Below are 17,750 nucleotides of genomic sequence, written 5' to 3'. Positions count from 1 at the left end.
GATTTTTTTTCCTCTGCTGCTGTTAGCCATAAGGAAATTGTGGTCTGGAGCAGACTTGCTATGGGAGGGAATGGGAAAAAGTCGTAGTACTTCCTCTGAGCAAAGAGAGGATCACTGAAAAGTGTGCACATGTTTGTGTATGCTGCCTCTGAACCCTGAACCAGCTCCCTCCATACACTGGAGACAAAAATGTTGTGCATGCCTGGTTTGGAGTGTTACAAAGCAAAGCACTTGGACTGCAGCTTCCTCCCATCTTTGCTCCTACAAATTACCTCTGGTCCCTTGTGGGTGCAGGCCCAAGTCAAGTATTGTCCTTTGCTGGCACCTAAGTGAAAAAGGGAGTTTAATTTAAAAGAGTGTGTGTGTGTGTGTGTGTTTGTGTGTGTTTGTGTGTGTGTGTAGGGAACCTTTGTGTGTACCATGAGAATTATTTCTGAAAATGAAGTTAGCCCACAAGCAGCTTGACATGAGAACAGGTATTTTGGGGGAACCTTGGGCCAGGTCTACTCTGGTCAGAATACTCTGGACTGGTCCCTGAGTATTCTGGCAGCCCAAAGCTGCCCTGAATTCTCCATTAACTGGATACTCTGCAGCCATGCCAAACAGTTGTCTACACATAGGTCCAGCTGTGCCGCCCAGCATGAGTTGCTCCCTCGGAGGTCAAAAATGAGGTGCCCAGTATCATTCGTATGGCTGGGCACCTCAGAGGAGCAACTCATTCTGGCAGCAGTGGCACTCAGCAGCACAGCGGGAAGCATGTGTAGACACCTGACCCACATTACTCCGGAGTGCTTTGGATTTTCTGGGAAGACCCAGAGCAAATGGTGAGTATTTTTAAATCACTTTAATTCAGGGATGGCCCAGATTTGCTGCTGCACTCTGCCTTTCCCATGTGAAGATAGTCCACAGTTGAATTGGGCCTTTGGCCTTGCATCATGATAGACATGAGGGTGGAGGGAAACGGGTTCATTTAGCTTGTGTAGACAAGCCCTTGGTCTTAAGCCTAGGACAATTCTATTTGCTGATTTCCAACCCAAGGATGGCTAAAACCAGATATCGTATTCATAGAGTCGTAGAGCTGGAAGGGGCCTCATGGACTATTGAGTCTAATTCCCTGCTCAGTGTAGGATTTTAAATTAAAGCATGCCCCAGTGGGTAGCTGTCCAGTTTTTTTTTTTAATTTATTACATATAATTATTACATATATTTAATCAGAAAGAGGAGAAAAAAAAGAAAAGAACTTATTTTCCAACCAAGATTTAGGGGTTCATCCATAATTCAAAAATTAATGTCTTAATTACTCTAATAATATATTTAAAGTATTCAGTGGATCCCATCTTAAAACACTAAACATTATATTCAAGTTTTAATAATTATCTTCTCTAGATTATTAATTTAAACATACTTTTATACACACACACACACACACACACACACAAAATCAGTTGTTAAATCTCTAACTCATGCATTCTCCCCATTCTTTGCTAATGTAATTAATCACCTGTTCCCAACTTTGTATAAATATTTTCAACTTATTTTGTTTGATAAGACATGTCAGTTTATCCAGATTATCCATTTCTAATAATTTAACTATCCATTCTTGTATTGTTGGTATATTTGAATTTTTTCCAATTTTTAGCATATTCTAGCCTACCTGCTAATACAGTATCATGTAGTATAGAAGTCTTTCTTTAAACATATTTAAATTTTCATCTATCATCATTAACAATCCTGGGATCATTTTTAATTTTATATTCAAGAGTTTCTCAATTTCTGAATGTATTAAACTCCAATATTTCTTTACTTTTCTGCATCACCACTATTGATGGTAAAAAGCGCTGTTCTCTTCAGAACATTTCCAACACAGAGAGTTGACCAGCTTCTTTTTGAAGACATCCAGAGAAGGAGACCCGACCACTTTTCTGGGCAATTGGTTCTATTGCCAAAGTGCTTTTACTGTTGAAAAGTTCCCTCTAATATTTAGGAAATGTTAAAGCATGCAATCATGTCATCCCTCAGTCTGTTCTTCACCAAGCTTAATATGTCCAGCTCCTTCAACCTCTCGTCTTATATTTCATGCCTCTTATCATCTTCACCCTTATCAACCTGCTCCAACTTGCCTATATTCTTCTTAAAATGAAGTACCCAGAACTGAATGCAGTAATCCAGATGAGTCCTGGCTAGCCCAGAATATAGTGGGACTATTACTTCCCTCACCTTGGAAACTGTGTTTTTGTTAATGCAAGCTAAAACAGCATTTCCTTTCTTTACTGCAGCATCACATTGCTGGCTTATGCTCAATTTATGATCAACAATAATTCCAAGATCTTTTTTTCATCTAGTATTGCTGAACCATATGGTTTTTGTGGCCCAAATGTAGAAGTTTGTATTTGTCTCTATCAAATGTCATTTTATTAATTTCTGCTCAGTGTTCTAGTTTGTCTGTGTCCATTGGATTCTGTTCCTATCTTCCAATGTGTTGACTTCAACTCCCAGTTTTGTGTCATCTGCAAACTTGATAAGCATTCCTTCAATCCCATCATCTAAGACACTGATAAAAATATGGAAGAGTAATGGCTCTAGGATAGAGCCCTGAGGCACTCCACTTGAGAGCTCCTTCCAGTATGAAGCACAGCCATTGATTATGACTCTTTTAGCATGGTTTTCCAGCCTATTATGGCTCCATCTGACAGTATTCCTGTATATTCCATTAAAAGTATTATGAAGAACCTTATCAGATGCTTTGCTGAAATCCATATAATTGACGTCCACAGTATTCCTACCATCTACTAAATTAGTGACTTGATATAAAAGATATAAGATTAATTTGGCAGGATTTGTTCTTGAAAAGCACATGCTGGCACTTTATTGATCACTCCATTGTCATAAAAAAATACTTGGAGAAAGACTCCTATATAATCAATTCTAATATTTTTCCTGGTATTGAGGTTAGACAAATCTTCTTTTTTGTCTTTTTTGAAGAGAGGGACAATATTTACTCTTTTCCAGTCCTTTGACATCTCACCAGTTTCCCAAGATTTCTCAGAAATGATGGCAAGTGGTTCAGAGAGGAGATCAGCAAGTTTCTTTGGGATGCAGTTTATCTGGCCCCATAGATTTGAACTTGTTTAGGTTAGCTAGGTGACTCCTGTCTTATCTCCCTATAAAGAGTCAGTTAATCCAAAATTCAGCTCATCCTCAATGTCTGTACCTGATGTTAGGGACTTGAGACATTATAAGAGTACTGTTGATGTACTGTACACCCTACAGCCTATCAGTCTTCTGCTGAAGCTAATGGATTTCTGAATGTATAATCTTGGAAAATAACTTCAATATACTTGATATAGCTGCCTTTTCTGGGGAGGATACAGATTTCAGGGGGCTATGACAAAGAGATTGCATTGTGAGATGGAAGGTAGAATTAGATCCCATGCATCTATGTAATTATTATTTGGTTAATTATCATCGCTTCACTTTTGAGTAAGACACTGGAAGAAAAGATGGTGACTGATAGTGATTTACCTGTATCTGTTCTTATCTGGCTTGCAGCACAGTTTTGGAATGGAAACAACCTTGGTCCCCATGCCAGGGAATCAGTGCAACTAATTCTTGTTATCACTTTCCAGTCTAATTCTGGGCCAGTTTAAAGTTCTGATTATCCTTGAAGACCTAAATGAAATGGGATAAAGTTATTGAAGGATCATTTGCATCTACATAAACATTCCTGAAGCCTAAAATCAGACACAAAGGCCTAGCTTACACACTTGCCAGTAAGCTTCATTAAACTGGCAGGCATGAGAAACAGGAGCTTTTCCGTATTAGCCCCATACTTATGGAATGTCACATTTGACAGTGTGTATCTGGCTGCCCCACTGACTATTTGTAAATGGACCTGGTTTTTCTAGACTTTTTAAGTTGACTCTGGGCTGAGAACCATCTTTTATAATGTGATTTTTATTGCAACATTTAAAAATGTTCTGCATTGTTTCAAAATATTATAACCATTAAACTGGGGGAGCAGGATTGAGAGTCCTTAACTCTTTCCAATTCTCTACCCCATTCTTCAGAGTGTGACTTTGGAGTGCTTTGTGGTTGGGCTAGAACAGAAATGTTGGGGCCTGAGGACTCTGCATTTTCAGATCCTGAAATCAGTCTTCTGGTTGGAACACAAAAATGTCTCTTACTGACCCTCTTCTTCCTTCTTCTTCAGAGCTGTGTATTTGGTGCGGCACAAAGAAACCAGGCAACGTTTTGCCATGAAGAAGATTAACAAGCAGAACCTTATCCTGCGTAACCAGATCCAGCAAGCTTTCGTGGAGCGTGATATCCTGACATTTGCAGAGAATCCTTTCGTGGTCAGCATGTTCTGCTCCTTTGAAACCAAGCGCTACCTTTGCATGGTCATGGAGTATGTCGAAGGTACACAGCCTCAGAGTGCAGAGGAAACAAAGGCCCTTGGCACATGGTCTCTAGGCTAGTCTTCACCTATATTGTGCCAAAGATCTCCTTTGCAAATGGTCCAAAAGAAAGCAGTTCTATTTTTACACACTGGGCTTGAGACATTACAGTGTAAAATTTTGCAAAGTGTGTGTGTGTGTGTGTGTGTGTGTGTATTCGAGAGCACATTACAACCAACATCCATAAAATAAGTATAGTATTACCTAAATCTATGACTAGATTATGGTTTGTTTGACAACCTACAGCCTTTCATGTCATAATGAATTCTTGTTGTTGTTGTTGTTCTTCTTCTTCTTCTTCTTACTATTTATATCCCACCCTTCTCCCAAGGCTGAGACTTAGGGTGGCTTACAACATCAAAAAAATACCATACAGTAAAAAACTTACAAAATAGTATATTAAAATAGAATTAAATTACTGCAATAATTAAAACAAATTCAATGCTAAAATCAAGTTTAAAAATATTAATATGCTTCAAATTCATTAAAACAATGAAAGAGGAAATGGAATCATAGCCCAGTGGTTATGCCAACAAATTGCATGCAGAAGATCACAGGTTGACTTCCTGATAATTCCAGAGACAGCTGGGAAAGGCCCCTCTCTGAAACCCTGGGGAATTGCTGGTCTAAGTGGATGAGTGGTCTTACTATGAGACAGCTTCCTATGCTGCTAAGGCACATATTTGTCAATTGCAGTCAGAAAAGTTGAAAAATTGTTTGTCTGGACTACAGTTTCTAGATTACCCCAGCCAACATGTTTAGCAGACATTCCAGCAAGCAAATTCCAGCAAGCAAGGGTTGTCATCCAAAGAGGTAATTTTCCAAGAGATGACAGTGAAAATTGCTGTTGGGAGTGTCTGCAGGGTATGCTGTATTTCAGTATTTGGATTCTGCACATTGTCTCACTTGACAGAATGATGTACTGTATATACTCATGTATAAATCTAGAAATTTAGATCAAAAAATTGAGTCAAAAAACCTGAGTCGACTTATCCATGGGTCAATGTAAGTACTGTATCTTAACTCTTATTCAAAAGAAGGAACTATGCCCTGGTGAAAAGCAAGAGTATAATCTGTCCTGGAAGCACCGACTCCCATTACTCTCTCATCCATCCAGCCTTAAGAGATGGCACAAAGAGTTATGTCAGCTAGAATTTTGGAAGTCCTTTGACATTGTTTTGCTTTGCTTTATCCTTTACATCCTTTGCCATATGCCCCTAAGTTTTACCCTCGACTTATCCAGTGGGTCATAGCAAAATCCTTAATTTTGGCCCCAAAACTCACCCTCGACTTATACATGAGATCAACTTATAGTCGAGTATATACGGTATGTAAGGGGCTTATTAGGAAAGGAATCAGAAATAAAACTGGTAATATATTAATGCCATTCTACAAATCGTGTTGAAATCACACTTGGAATATTGTGGATAACTTTGGACATGGATTTGCAAAAATGACATTGTTGAACTGAAATAGGCGCGCGCATATATATATATATATATATATATATATATATTCTGTATGTAAATTGCTTAGGGATTTTGTTATACTGAAAGGTGAAAGATAAATAAATGAATATCATGAATTAATGCATGATGTAGAAAGAGCATCCAAATGATGAAGGTGGGCACCTCTGCAGTGAAAACAGATTACAGCATTCATTTGCAACTTTTTAGATTAAAAAAAGCAGGTGAGTATATGGGACCATGATATAGATGTAATAAAATTATTCATGGTCTGGAGAAAATGGATAGAGAGAAGTCTTTCCTGATATTAGAATCTGAGTTCATTCAACGCCAAGAAATGATGGGAAATAGATGGCATGTGAGGATTTACTTCTGCACATCATATACAGTTCACCTGTGGACTTAATTATGTTGTGATAATATTGTGATGGCCACAAAGCTGGATGGCTCTAAATTGAGATGGAATAAATATATGGGGGATAAGGCTGCTAGTTATGATGGATATAGATTAACCCCAGTGTGATAGGCAGCATACCTCTGAATATCATTTGTTGAGAAGCATGAGCAGGAGGATGTGTTTGTTCCCATGTGGGCTTCCCTTGGGTGTGTGGTTGGACACTGTGGGGAAATAAATGCTAGATTATTTAGGCTTGTCAGTACCACAGTTCTTCTTATGTTCTTACCACAGTAGGCTTCAATCTTAGGACAGGACACAGTAGTAATCCACTATATTAGCAGAAAGGCACCCTTGCCATCTCCCTAACTATTTCACCTTTCTCCTGGCAGGTGGAGACTGTGCCACATTGTTGAAGAACATAGGGGCACTGCCTGTGGAAATGGCCCGCATGTACTTTGCTGAGACTGTCCTTGCCCTGGAGTATCTGCACAACTATGGCATTGTCCACCGTGACCTCAAGCCTGACAAGTATGAAGCTTAAAAGTGAAGGCGGGGGGAGGATTTAGGTTGAGAAGTGGGGAGGACAAGAACAGATGTGGCTCATCCTAGCTGGCATTCCTCTGGTTCCTCTGCCATTATTGGAGGCAGGGAATGGCTGCGATCTGCTCCCTCTGATGGTTGTCCCTCTGACTTTCTCCCCAGCCTGCTCATCACTTCTATGGGACACATCAAGTTGACTGACTTTGGTCTTTCCAAGATGGGGCTGATGAGCCTCACCACCAATTTGTATGAGGGCCACATTGAGAAGGATGCCAGGGAGTTCCTAGACAAACAGGTAAGGCCCTGATACTTTGCAAGCACGTTCAAGAGGGCATGCATTCGACAGGTGAGATATTCAGAACATGTAACTGAAACTACAAGGTTACATGACCTGTTTGCTTTATTTATTTATTTTTAACTTTTATGTGCTTTAAAAATAATTTTATGCAGTATTAATGTTAGCTTTAGTGTTATTGTTGGGTTTTAATTAATTTCTTTTATGAGCTGCCTTGAGTCCCAGTCTGGGAGAAAGGCAGCATATAAATGAGATTAGAATAGATAGATATTCTAATCTATGACTACCCAGCTCTTTTTGAGGGCAAGTAGCTTTCAGTTTTAAACCGCTTAGAGACTGCTTAGTGCAGTATGAAGCAGTATATAAATGAAGCTGCTATTGCTATTGCTAGAGATAGATAGGATAGATACAGTAAGACTGATTCCATACTTGGAATCAGCAGGCTTCATTTTAAAAAGACTTATTTATGGACTGGATGAGGGCAAACAAATTGAAGCTTAATCCCGACAAGACAGAGGTGCTCCTGGTCAGTCATAAGGCAGATCAGAGAATAGGGACTCTGCCTGTGCTGGATAGGGTTACACTCCTCCTGAAATCTCAGGCTTGCAGGTTGGGTGTTCTCCTGGATTCAACTCTGAGCCTGGATGCCCAGGTCTCAGCAGTGGCCAGGAGTGCATTCACACAGTTAAAACTAGTGCACCAGCTGCACTTGTTCCTTGAGAAGTCAGATCTGGCTACGGTGACACATGTCTTGATTAAATTTTGTTTGGACTACTGTAACGCACTCTGCATGGGGCTCCCTTTGGAAACTGTTCAGAAGTGTCAGCAGGTGCAAAACGCCACAGCGGGAATGCTGACTAGGGCCAGTTATAAGGAGCATATAACTCCCTTGCTGAAACAGCTTCACTGGCTACCAATTCGTTTCTGGGCACAATTCAAAGTGCTAGTCATGACCTATAAAGCCCTACATGGCTTAGCTCTAGACAGTTTGAAAAACCATATCTCCCCATACAAACAGGTCCTAAGATTTACAAGGGAAGGCTTTCTCTTAGTCCTGCCACCATCACAGGTTCACCTGGTGAGGACATGAGAGAGAAAACTTTCTCGGTGTTTGCTCCTTCCCTCTGGAATGCTCTTCTGCAAGAAGCAAGGCTGGCCCTCCTGCTGGCCTTTTGTCAACAAGCAAAAACAGTTTTCTTCAGACAGGCTTTTAATGTGTAATTGTGGGATGACTTTTACATGGGGTGTTTGTTATATGGGGTGAGTATTGTGGTTTTATTGTGATTTTCATGTTTGTAATTTTATATTGTTTTAGCTGATGTTTTTAATTGTTTTATTGCAATATGTTTGTTAGAATTTTTATTTGTGAGCTGCCTTGGGTCCCTTCCTGGGAGAAAAGTGGCATAGAAATCAAATCAAATTAAATAAATTAATAATATTTAGAAAGAATCTACCTATATTTGTTAATAAAATAAAAAGGGGGAAAGAAGGGATACAAAATCAAAACAAATGCAACAAATGTATACAAATATATTTACTTTGCTTTTTCTTCTAAAAGGCTTAGTTCAGCTTAGAGCAGTTTATCCTTGTCCTGAACAGGTACAAACCTGATTAGCTTCAGCCACAGTACAGTATTTAGGGCTCCCCCAACCCTTCAGCCAAACCAAAGGACAGCTAGGGTGAGATTCCTGGGGTTTGTGAGCCAGTATCTATGGTAGCTGAACGAAAACAAATGTCTTTTTAGGTATGTGGGACCCCAGAATACATTGCACCTGAAGTGATCCTTCGCCAAGGCTATGGAAAACCAGTGGACTGGTGGGCCATGGGCATCATCCTGTATGAGTTCCTGGTGGGCTGCGTGCCTTTCTTTGGAGACACCCCCGAGGAGCTTTTTGGTCAGGTCATTACCGGTATGTGCAAGGCAACTGTTGTTCATTGGGGTCCGGTTATGTGTTTACTTGGTACTCACTCACCTTAGATGCTCCAGGTTCAGCTAAGGGGATGAGTTGGCTCCTGGTGATGGGTGGGCATATGCACGGGTTTGAAGAGTAAAGGACTGAAATTGGTGTGAAAGAGGTCATAGACTGCATCTGCAGTGAAGAAATAATCCAGGTTGACACCAACTACCATGGCTTAATGCTATGGAATTCTGGGAATTATAGTTTTGTGAGACATTTAGCCTTCTCTGCCAGAGAACCCTGGTGCCACAACAAATTACAATCCCCAGAATTCCATAGCATTGAGCCCTGGCAGTTAAAGTGGTGTCAGACTGGATTATTACTGCAGTGCAGATGTAGCCATAGAGAGTGTGTCACAAAACAGTGGATGAAGTGCTGAAATATCTCTAGTGAGAAATGTGTGTGTGTTGCTCTGCCATACATGGGGTAAGAGTTTGATCGTGGGAAAGTGCATATGAATTCGTAATGGTAGAATTCAAAGATATAGCCATGTTAGTCTGTAGAATCAGTATGTAGAGAGATCTTGTAGCACCTTTGAGACTAACTGAAAGAAAGAAGTTGGCAGCATGAGTTTTCATAGACTTCAATCTACTTCCTCAGTAGATCTCCTCAAATGCATCTGAGAAAGTAGACTGAGGTCGACAAAAGCTCATGCTGCCAATTCCTTCTTTCAGTTAGTCTCAAATATGCTACAAGATCTCAGTACATATAATTTCTTATCATGTAAGAAAACAGTGTATATAATCTCCATATTGAGGAGAGTCTTTGTAAACCGCTTAGAGACTGCTTAGGTGATATGAAGCAGTATATAAATGAAGCTACTATTGCTATTTACCATCGGTTACCTTCTCATCACCATCCCACCCCCAGTTGCAACTCCTTCTCTTTCCTTTTTTGCCTCCAGATGACATCTTGTGGCCAGAAGGGGAGGAGGCACTCCCAGCAGATGCTCAGCATCTCATCTCCTGCCTCCTGCAGACCAACCCACTTCTCCGCCTGGGAGCAGGTAAGGGCAGATGGGGGAAAAGTGGGTGGTAGGTGGGCTTTCAGTGTGATCCATTTCAGAAGAAGGAAAATAAATTCCTCTTCCCACAGGGTGATCAGATGTCCTAACTGCAAAGAAAGACAAGGCACCGCAAAAATGCAGGACCCTTCAAGAAAAATATAGAGCATGACCAAATAAAAGCTAAAAACACTCATCGAAATATAAATTCATGCTTCTTAGTCTTGCTCAAAATGGAGGGTATTTTGGAATTCCTCCTGGACAGAAGGCTGGAATGTAGGGCATGCTGTGGAAAAGGCAGACCTCTGGTCGCCCTGGACATATTTCTAAATTTGCTTCATGCATGTAAGTTGGCACAGGGTGACCAGATGTCTTAACTATCAAGGAGGACAAGGCACCACAAAAATCCAGGGCATTCAAGAAAAATGTAGGATGTGACCAAATAAAAGCAAAAGACACTCATAGAAACATAAATGCATGCTTCTTAGTCTTGCTCAAAATGGAGGATATTTTGGAATTCTTCCTGGACAGAAGGTTGAAATGTAGGACATGCCCTGGAAAAGGAGGGTGTCTGGTCACTCTGCAGACAAGCCACTGCCAAATGGAGAACATTTAAGACAAATTGAGCACATGACCCAATACAAGCTAAAAACTCTGATATAAATATAGATTCCTGCTTCTTAGTGATGCTCCTGGAAAAGGACGACATCTGGTCACCCTGTCTTCCCAGTATTCTCATAGTTCATCTTTTACAATGTTGTCTCAAACTATTGGCTAGACCTGGCTTTGATCAGTCCCTGGCCTACGATTTCTAGGTGGGCAGGATGTCCCATTCCTTTCCCCCAAATCCCTGTCTGGCAGCTTCATTTCTTATTTCTGGGCAAGAGAACAACCTTCCTTCCCCTCCCACTGTTCCTGGCTTGATTTTGTAGCATTCTCCAGCAGGGGGCAGAAAGACTCCAGTGTGTTGGTTCTCTGCAGGTGGTGCCTATGAGGTGAAACAGCATGCATTTTTCAAAGATCTGGACTGGAATGGGCTTCTGAGGCAGAAAGCAGAGTTCATCCCTCACCTGGAGTCTGAAGAAGACACCAGCTACTTTGACAGCAAGTTTTCAGCTTTTTATTTTTCCCTTCCAGAATAGTTCGCTTTAACACACTAAGTAAGGTATGCAAAGAGATCTTGTAGGACCTTTGAGACTTAACTGAAAGAAAGAAGTTGGTAGCATGAACTTTTGAAAACTTGAGGCTGCTTCCTCAGATGCAAACTAGGTAAGGCTGAGACATACAACCAGCTCCAGTTTCTGTTGCCCAGATATCCTAATCCTAAGTGTCTCCACCCTATGAAAAGCCTCCTTGCTTCCTATTATCTGAGGGATGTTCTGGGTGCCCCAGTAGGGTGATATTTCACTACTACAAATAGGAGCTTCAGAATGGTGGTTTTTATCAGGACTGTAAGAGGGAAAAGGTCATGGCTTCATGGCTGAACTTAATCTTTATATGCACAAGATCTGAGGTTCAGTCCCTGGCATCTCCAGGTGGGGCTGGGAAAGACATCTGGGGAGCTCCTGCCAATACATCAACAGTATTGAGCTAGATGGGCCAATGGTCCTACTCAGTATTGGCAGACTCCTATATTCCTTCCCACAAAAAGGTTAAACTGCCTTTCCCATAAACCCTCCATCCACCCTCTCTAGATATGGCTACTGTATTTTCATTTTAAATAATAGGTAGAAATCAAAGAGGTGTTCCTCAAAAGAAAAACATGGAAAAGAGAGCCTGGGGTGTTCCACAGCTATAACATTAGCTGCCTTAGGAGGTCCACCAAAGCATGAGCTGGATCATTTTTTGAAACTCTTTGGAAGAGGGAACTTGAATTAATGTGGCTGAAATTATTCTTCTGGTTGGAGAATTGTTTCATAGAAACATGCACCATGTGTGCATGTATCATCATCCACACTATCAAGCACCCATGTCTGCCGTGGACCCTGATTTCTTCCAGCTCAGGGTGACTTTAAATGGTTTTTACGCACCACCACCACCACTAGAAACGAATGGAGTTTGTTTATGGTGGTGGTGTTCTTCAACCTAGTACCTTCCAGATGTTTTGGGCTATAACTCCCAGAATCCCTCAGATAGTTATACTGTGCTGGGTGGATGATTCTAGAAACTGTAATCCAACACATGTAGTTGGTAACAGTTTGAGGAAGACTTGTTGGCACTATAAGATTTAATAATTTTTTTCTTCTGGATTCAGCATCCCTTTTCCTTTGTCCACAAGATGAAGCAGCCTAAAAATAGAAAGAATAGTGCTTAGGTTACATTGACCAGTGCTCTGTCTACAAAGCTAGCAAAGTGGCTCAAACCTCTAAATAGTGGTGGGTATTTGAGGTTGATTCTTTCTATCCTTGTCAGTGAGGTATGGGTGCTAAATATTCAAATACTTAGGTATCAAGAAGCACTAGTTTTGTATGGTTACAAAGCCCAGATCTGTTGCCTGATGGTCAGAGAGAAAACCGTTTCTAAAGCGAGGTCCTTTTTTAGCAGCTTGAGAAAGGTTTAGAGAAAACACAGACAATTTGAAAGAAGCCATGCTGCTCTGCCCCTCTTTTCCCCTGGGGTCAGATATCTATGAACTCCATGGGCCATTGTTTCGTTTCAGCTCGCTCCGATCGTTACCACCATATTAACTCATATGATGATGATGACACGACTGAAGATGAACCTGTGGAGATACGACAGTTTTCATCTTGCTCTCCCAGATTCAGCAAGGTGGAGCCCTCAGTTACTACATTTTAATTTAAATTTTGATTTAAAAAAAAGCTGTGAACTAATGTAACATGATGAGAGTAAAGAATGAGCAGAGAAATCCCTGGTTCAAATCTTGCTTTTAGCCACAAACTTACAAGATAGCTCTTGGCAAACTACTGTTTGCTCAAGACTAGTTCTTGTTTGTGGTCTCTGTGACTCACACAAATGGCTTGTCCTGTGCCTGTGCAGTGCCTCTTTCGGAGCATTCTGTAGCATTTTGAAGTTTTGGTGGTACCCTCGCCCACTTCTAGTAACCATATATAAGGGACTATCCAATCAAAAGCTTCATGCCGTGTGCATTCTACACCTACAGACAAGATGGACCAGAAACTCAATGCTATGGGGAGAAATGCTACTGCTTGGCTGCTCTCATCTCCAAGATTTCTATTCGGCTTGCATGGGGGCCTACAACCAAGAAAAAATGGCACTGTTCCAGAACAAGCTCAGAGACGAAGATTGCAGTGGCTTCTTTTCTGCAGTTGGAGGCCCAAAAGCTGGCAAGTCATCAGATCATGACTGCATGATGCATTGCTGGCTGTGGGGGCAAGGCAATGGCCAGGGCAGTTCTCCAATACCATGTTTGACTTTGATCATCTTACTGAACAGGCCCAAGTGGTCATAGAAGATCTTCCATTTGATGACACTGGTCTATTCAGTTTGGAAACTGACTCCAGGCTGGAATACACTCATAAGATGTGGTCTACCATAAGGAAGTTCATAGAATCATAGGCCTGTTACAGACAGCCAAAATAAAGCTGCTTCGGGTCACAGTGGAGGTTTGGTGTTTCAATGATGCATGCGTCCTAAGAGTCCAGAAGCTACACCAAAGCCACACTTCAGTCTGGAGCATGACTTTGGTGCGACTTCTGGACTCTTAGGACGCATGCATCATTGAAACACCATACCTCCACTGTGACTCGAAGCAGCTTTATTTTGGCTGTCTGTAACAGGCCATAGATTCATCTTCTTCTAGGTTTTGGTATAGGGCTTCCTCTTGGTATCAGTATGGAGACCACAAGGATACAAGCCATTGTGATCCTGGTTTTGATGCAGTTACTAACCAGCTGTGTCAATTGCTCAAAAGTCCTCTGAATCAGGCCAGAAGTTCAAGTCTGGGCAGATTAAAAAGCCTAGTGCTGACTTTGACTTTCAGTTACATGACACTTCAATGGCCGAGTCTCCACAATCCATGATTATCTCCATTGTGAAAGACCTGGAGTCTCTATTCACCAGACCACTGATACATCCATTTCCCAGACCATTCTTCATCCTGAAAGTCTTGGATCTTTTAGCCACTACTCCACCAATGCCTTCTCCTCTATTCCATGACCAGCTCTGGAATTTCCATCAAATGTCAGACTCCATAACCATGGACTTGTGGGGCGCTTGACATTGTGAGGAGAGGCTACGCCGCCAAATTCAAGTCTTATCCTCCAACTGATCTCTTCTGATCTACAACTCCTACCACTTTTTTATTCCAAGAAGTAGACACTCTTTTGCAGAAAGGAGCAATCGAACATGTACCCTCACTCCAGGGTTCATTGGGTTTTTTTCTTCTGGTACTTTATTGTCACCAAGAAGGATGGTGGTCTGAAGCTAATTCTGGACTTAAGGGAAATGAACCTATACATTCGCCTATGGTGATTCAGGATGGTGACTTTATCATCCATCCTTCTATTGATAGAAGAGGGTGATTGGAATGCCACTTTGGACCTGAAAGATGCCTACTTCCATATTTCAATTCGACCTTGTCACAGATGCATCTTATGCTACATTGTAGGAGAGACATACAGGTTTTGAATTCTGCTGTTTGACCTCAAGACAGCTTCTCGAATGTTTACAAAAGTGATAGATGTTGTGGTTGCTTTTCTTCGGCAACAAGGTATCATCCGATACCATACATAGATGACCGGTAAGACATTGCCTCCTCCAAAAACCTCTTGCTTGTACAACATGTATAGATGATAATGACCTTTAGATAGACTGGGACTTTTCCTTGGTAAGTCCAGCCTTCAACTGACATTTAGGTCGCTAAAATGAGTACCCAGATTGTTGGGGGCAATTAGTTTACAGTTGTAAACCGCTTAGACACTGTTAGTTCAGTATGAAGCGGTATATAAATGAAGCTGTTTTATATCAAATTCAGTTTATTGGGGTAATCCTAGATTCCATGGCCCAGGCCACTGTCCTTCTTCTCAACTGTTTCAACAAGTCTATGCAAGTCAGTATGGAGTTGCCTTTGTTACTAGTGTCTCAGGGCTCAACAAGTTCAACTCAGTTTGGTCTCCTTGTCATTAGCTACATCAGTCTCTCTGAACACCCACCTTCACATGTGTCAGGTTTGGTTCATTGCTTCATTCAATCTGTTTTGGGACTCTCCAAGAAAGTGGCCCACAGCACTGAATTTGATACAGAAGTTCCTATAGCTCAGCATATCCTTCTCAATTCCCAGCTCTCAAGCCCTTGTCACAGTGGATGTGTCAGTGTTGGAAAGGGGTGCCAATCTGGATGATCCCATTGTGAGAAATCTTTGGTCATTGGAAGAAAAAGGCCTTTATATCACTGCTCTGGAATTGTTGGCCATAGAAAAAGTGTTTCTTTCTTTTGAAACTCTGTTGAGAGGCAAGATGATTCAAGTGTTGACCAACAATACAGGCAAGGTTGTACCTGATCTCATGCCCACCATCCGACTCTGGAACTTGCACATTCAGAGACACATCTTCATTTTCTCTGGCCATCTTCCTGAAGAAGAAAACATCCTTGCAGATGCTTTCAGCCAAAATACACATTTGAGCCACAAGTGGAGACTTTATCCCAACATACTGAAGCCCATTTTTCAACAATGGAGTGTTCCCAAGATAGACCGTTTTGCTTCAGCTCAAAATGCCAAGTGTGTAGATTTCCTCTCCAGGGCATGTCAAATTGGGAGGAGATGACTTCCTTTTCAGTTGGTACGGCCTTGCTCTGTATGTCTTACGAAGTGGCTCAAAAGGACCCTCCAACTTGGTCCCCCAAAGGGAGTTGCTGCCTCCAATGCTTTCCTGGTTGGTGTGTTGATTGAAGACATTTGCCGTGGGCCTACTTGGTTCCAGCCTATGATTTTATTTCAAATTACAGAGTGGACCTGAGGTCCCACACTGATACTGTGTTTGGAAAACTTGTACAGTGTGCCCGCGCCATACACGGGTGCACTATATGTGGCTTCCCACTTATGCAGAAGCCACGCAACAATCTAAACAATGGTGTGTGTGCCTGCGCGCACCACACCGCAGCCGCATTATCATGTCTTTCTGGTTCACATGGATGGCTGCATTGGCATCCTATGGAAGTGGTGAGTTTCGGCAGAAAGCCTATTATATAGGGTTGCTGGGGGGGGTACTTCTAAAACTCTTCAAAATGCTATAGAACACGCTAAGAGGCATTGTGCAGGTGCAGGATAACCCATTTGTGTGAGTTCCATATTACCATTTGAAGAACTACAATTACAGGTGTGCAACCTGCCCGTCTTCCATTTGTTTGCAAATATGAGAATAATGTCACAGGCCTACATGTTAGAGCAGTTCTAAAGACTGTTTAGTTAACGTTCACCTTCAAACAACCACATCTTATCTGAAGTCAAGAAGTCCTTGATCTTCAGTCACACACAACTGCTTAACAACCCAGGACACCACAGTTAATCATAGCTTCCCATTCTGCCTGAACAAGAACTATGGTTAATGGTTTTTAAACACACACTACACTTGATCTTAGCCAAAAGGCCAAAACCAGGATACAAACCAGAATACAAAAGCTAATGGTATTTTTTATAAATAAACAAATAACATGATTCAACATGTTTCTGAATAACATTTTGGCCAAGGAAAGTGCCTCCTAGTGATTTATAATTTTAAACTTTAATTTTAAAAAAAATAAAACAAAACTCAGAGAAAATTAATATTGATACAAAACTATTTCATATCAAGACTTGTTCGAAGCTGTTAATCTTTGTTTACCAGTTTGGCTATAACAGGAAGTTATAGTTAATTACAACTTCTTGTATGCTCACCTGTAAATAAGTAAAAAAAATAAAGAAGTGAAGCAGCTGCATGCAGGGTCCTGAACCTTGAGTGCACGTAAACTTTTAAAGCCAAGATTTGATAATTAAAACAGGGCCTCATTATATGAAATACAATGAAAATTAGAACTGTGCTATAGAATGTTGCTGCTGTTTATTACCATTGTTAAAAATCCATCCTTTCCAAAAATTTACTTGAAATACAATGCAAGGTAAGGCAGAGGATGAGTGGAGTTGGGGATGTGCACCATTCACAGCATATGTGTACACAGAGGGGATAAGTATGCAAGGATGGGGGAGATGTCATCAACAGCTTAACCCTCTGCACATTTATTTGCAAGTAAGTGAGAGTGAACAGCATTGCTTTAAATCCAGTTGCTAGTCCCAGCTAACATAGACCAATTAAATCAATGTGAACTTGGTATGTCAACACTTAGGTAAGTGCCACTGATTCAGTGTGTGTACTGTAGTTGAGATTTCCACTGGGGTTTGGAACCATATTCTCAATTTCATGTTTAGTGAGGGATTCTGGAGCTGTGGGCTACATTCAGGAGACAACTAGTGAGAGCTTGTCACCTCTCCAGCACCGTGCATCCCATCTCTTCCTGAGTCTATTTTTCCCCTTTCAGACAAAATCAGAACTTGGAAGTAAGTCTGCTGGGTGAAAATACATATATTTGAACTGGCCTTTGCTATGGTGGAGAGAGAATTGTGGACTGTAAATAGTGCATCATATTAATTGTTATAGTGAAATCATTCTGATTTTCTATCT

At 41.1% G+C, this 17,750-nt stretch overlaps 1 protein-coding gene across 3 annotated transcripts in view; it reads left to right on the top strand.

The window, feature by feature from the left end:
• LOC149323084 (microtubule-associated serine/threonine-protein kinase 1-like) overlaps positions 1 to 17,750 on the top strand; it is a 124,702-nt gene that overhangs the window by 91,900 nt on the left and 15,052 nt on the right. For all 3 annotated transcript variants that reach the window (XM_089487078.1, XM_089487070.1, XM_089487083.1), the window contains 7 exons: positions 4,211 to 4,419; positions 6,710 to 6,848; positions 7,023 to 7,155; positions 8,900 to 9,065; positions 10,018 to 10,119; positions 11,098 to 11,220; positions 12,776 to 12,885. In XM_089487078.1, coding sequence (XP_089343204.1) covers positions 4,211 to 4,419; positions 6,710 to 6,848; positions 7,023 to 7,155; positions 8,900 to 9,065; positions 10,018 to 10,119; positions 11,098 to 11,220; positions 12,776 to 12,885 — 982 coding nt within the window. The remainder of the gene's footprint in view (positions 1 to 4,210; positions 4,420 to 6,709; positions 6,849 to 7,022; positions 7,156 to 8,899; positions 9,066 to 10,017; positions 10,120 to 11,097; positions 11,221 to 12,775; positions 12,886 to 17,750) is intronic.

This window comes from Sceloporus occidentalis, unplaced genomic scaffold, assembly GCF_023333645.1.
Source record: "Sceloporus occidentalis isolate IW3139 unplaced genomic scaffold, rSceOcc1.0.p SCAF_1, whole genome shotgun sequence".
Lineage (NCBI taxonomy): Eukaryota > Metazoa > Chordata > Lepidosauria > Squamata > Phrynosomatidae > Sceloporus > Sceloporus occidentalis.
This window is presented reverse-complemented; position numbering and strand designations above follow the sequence as displayed.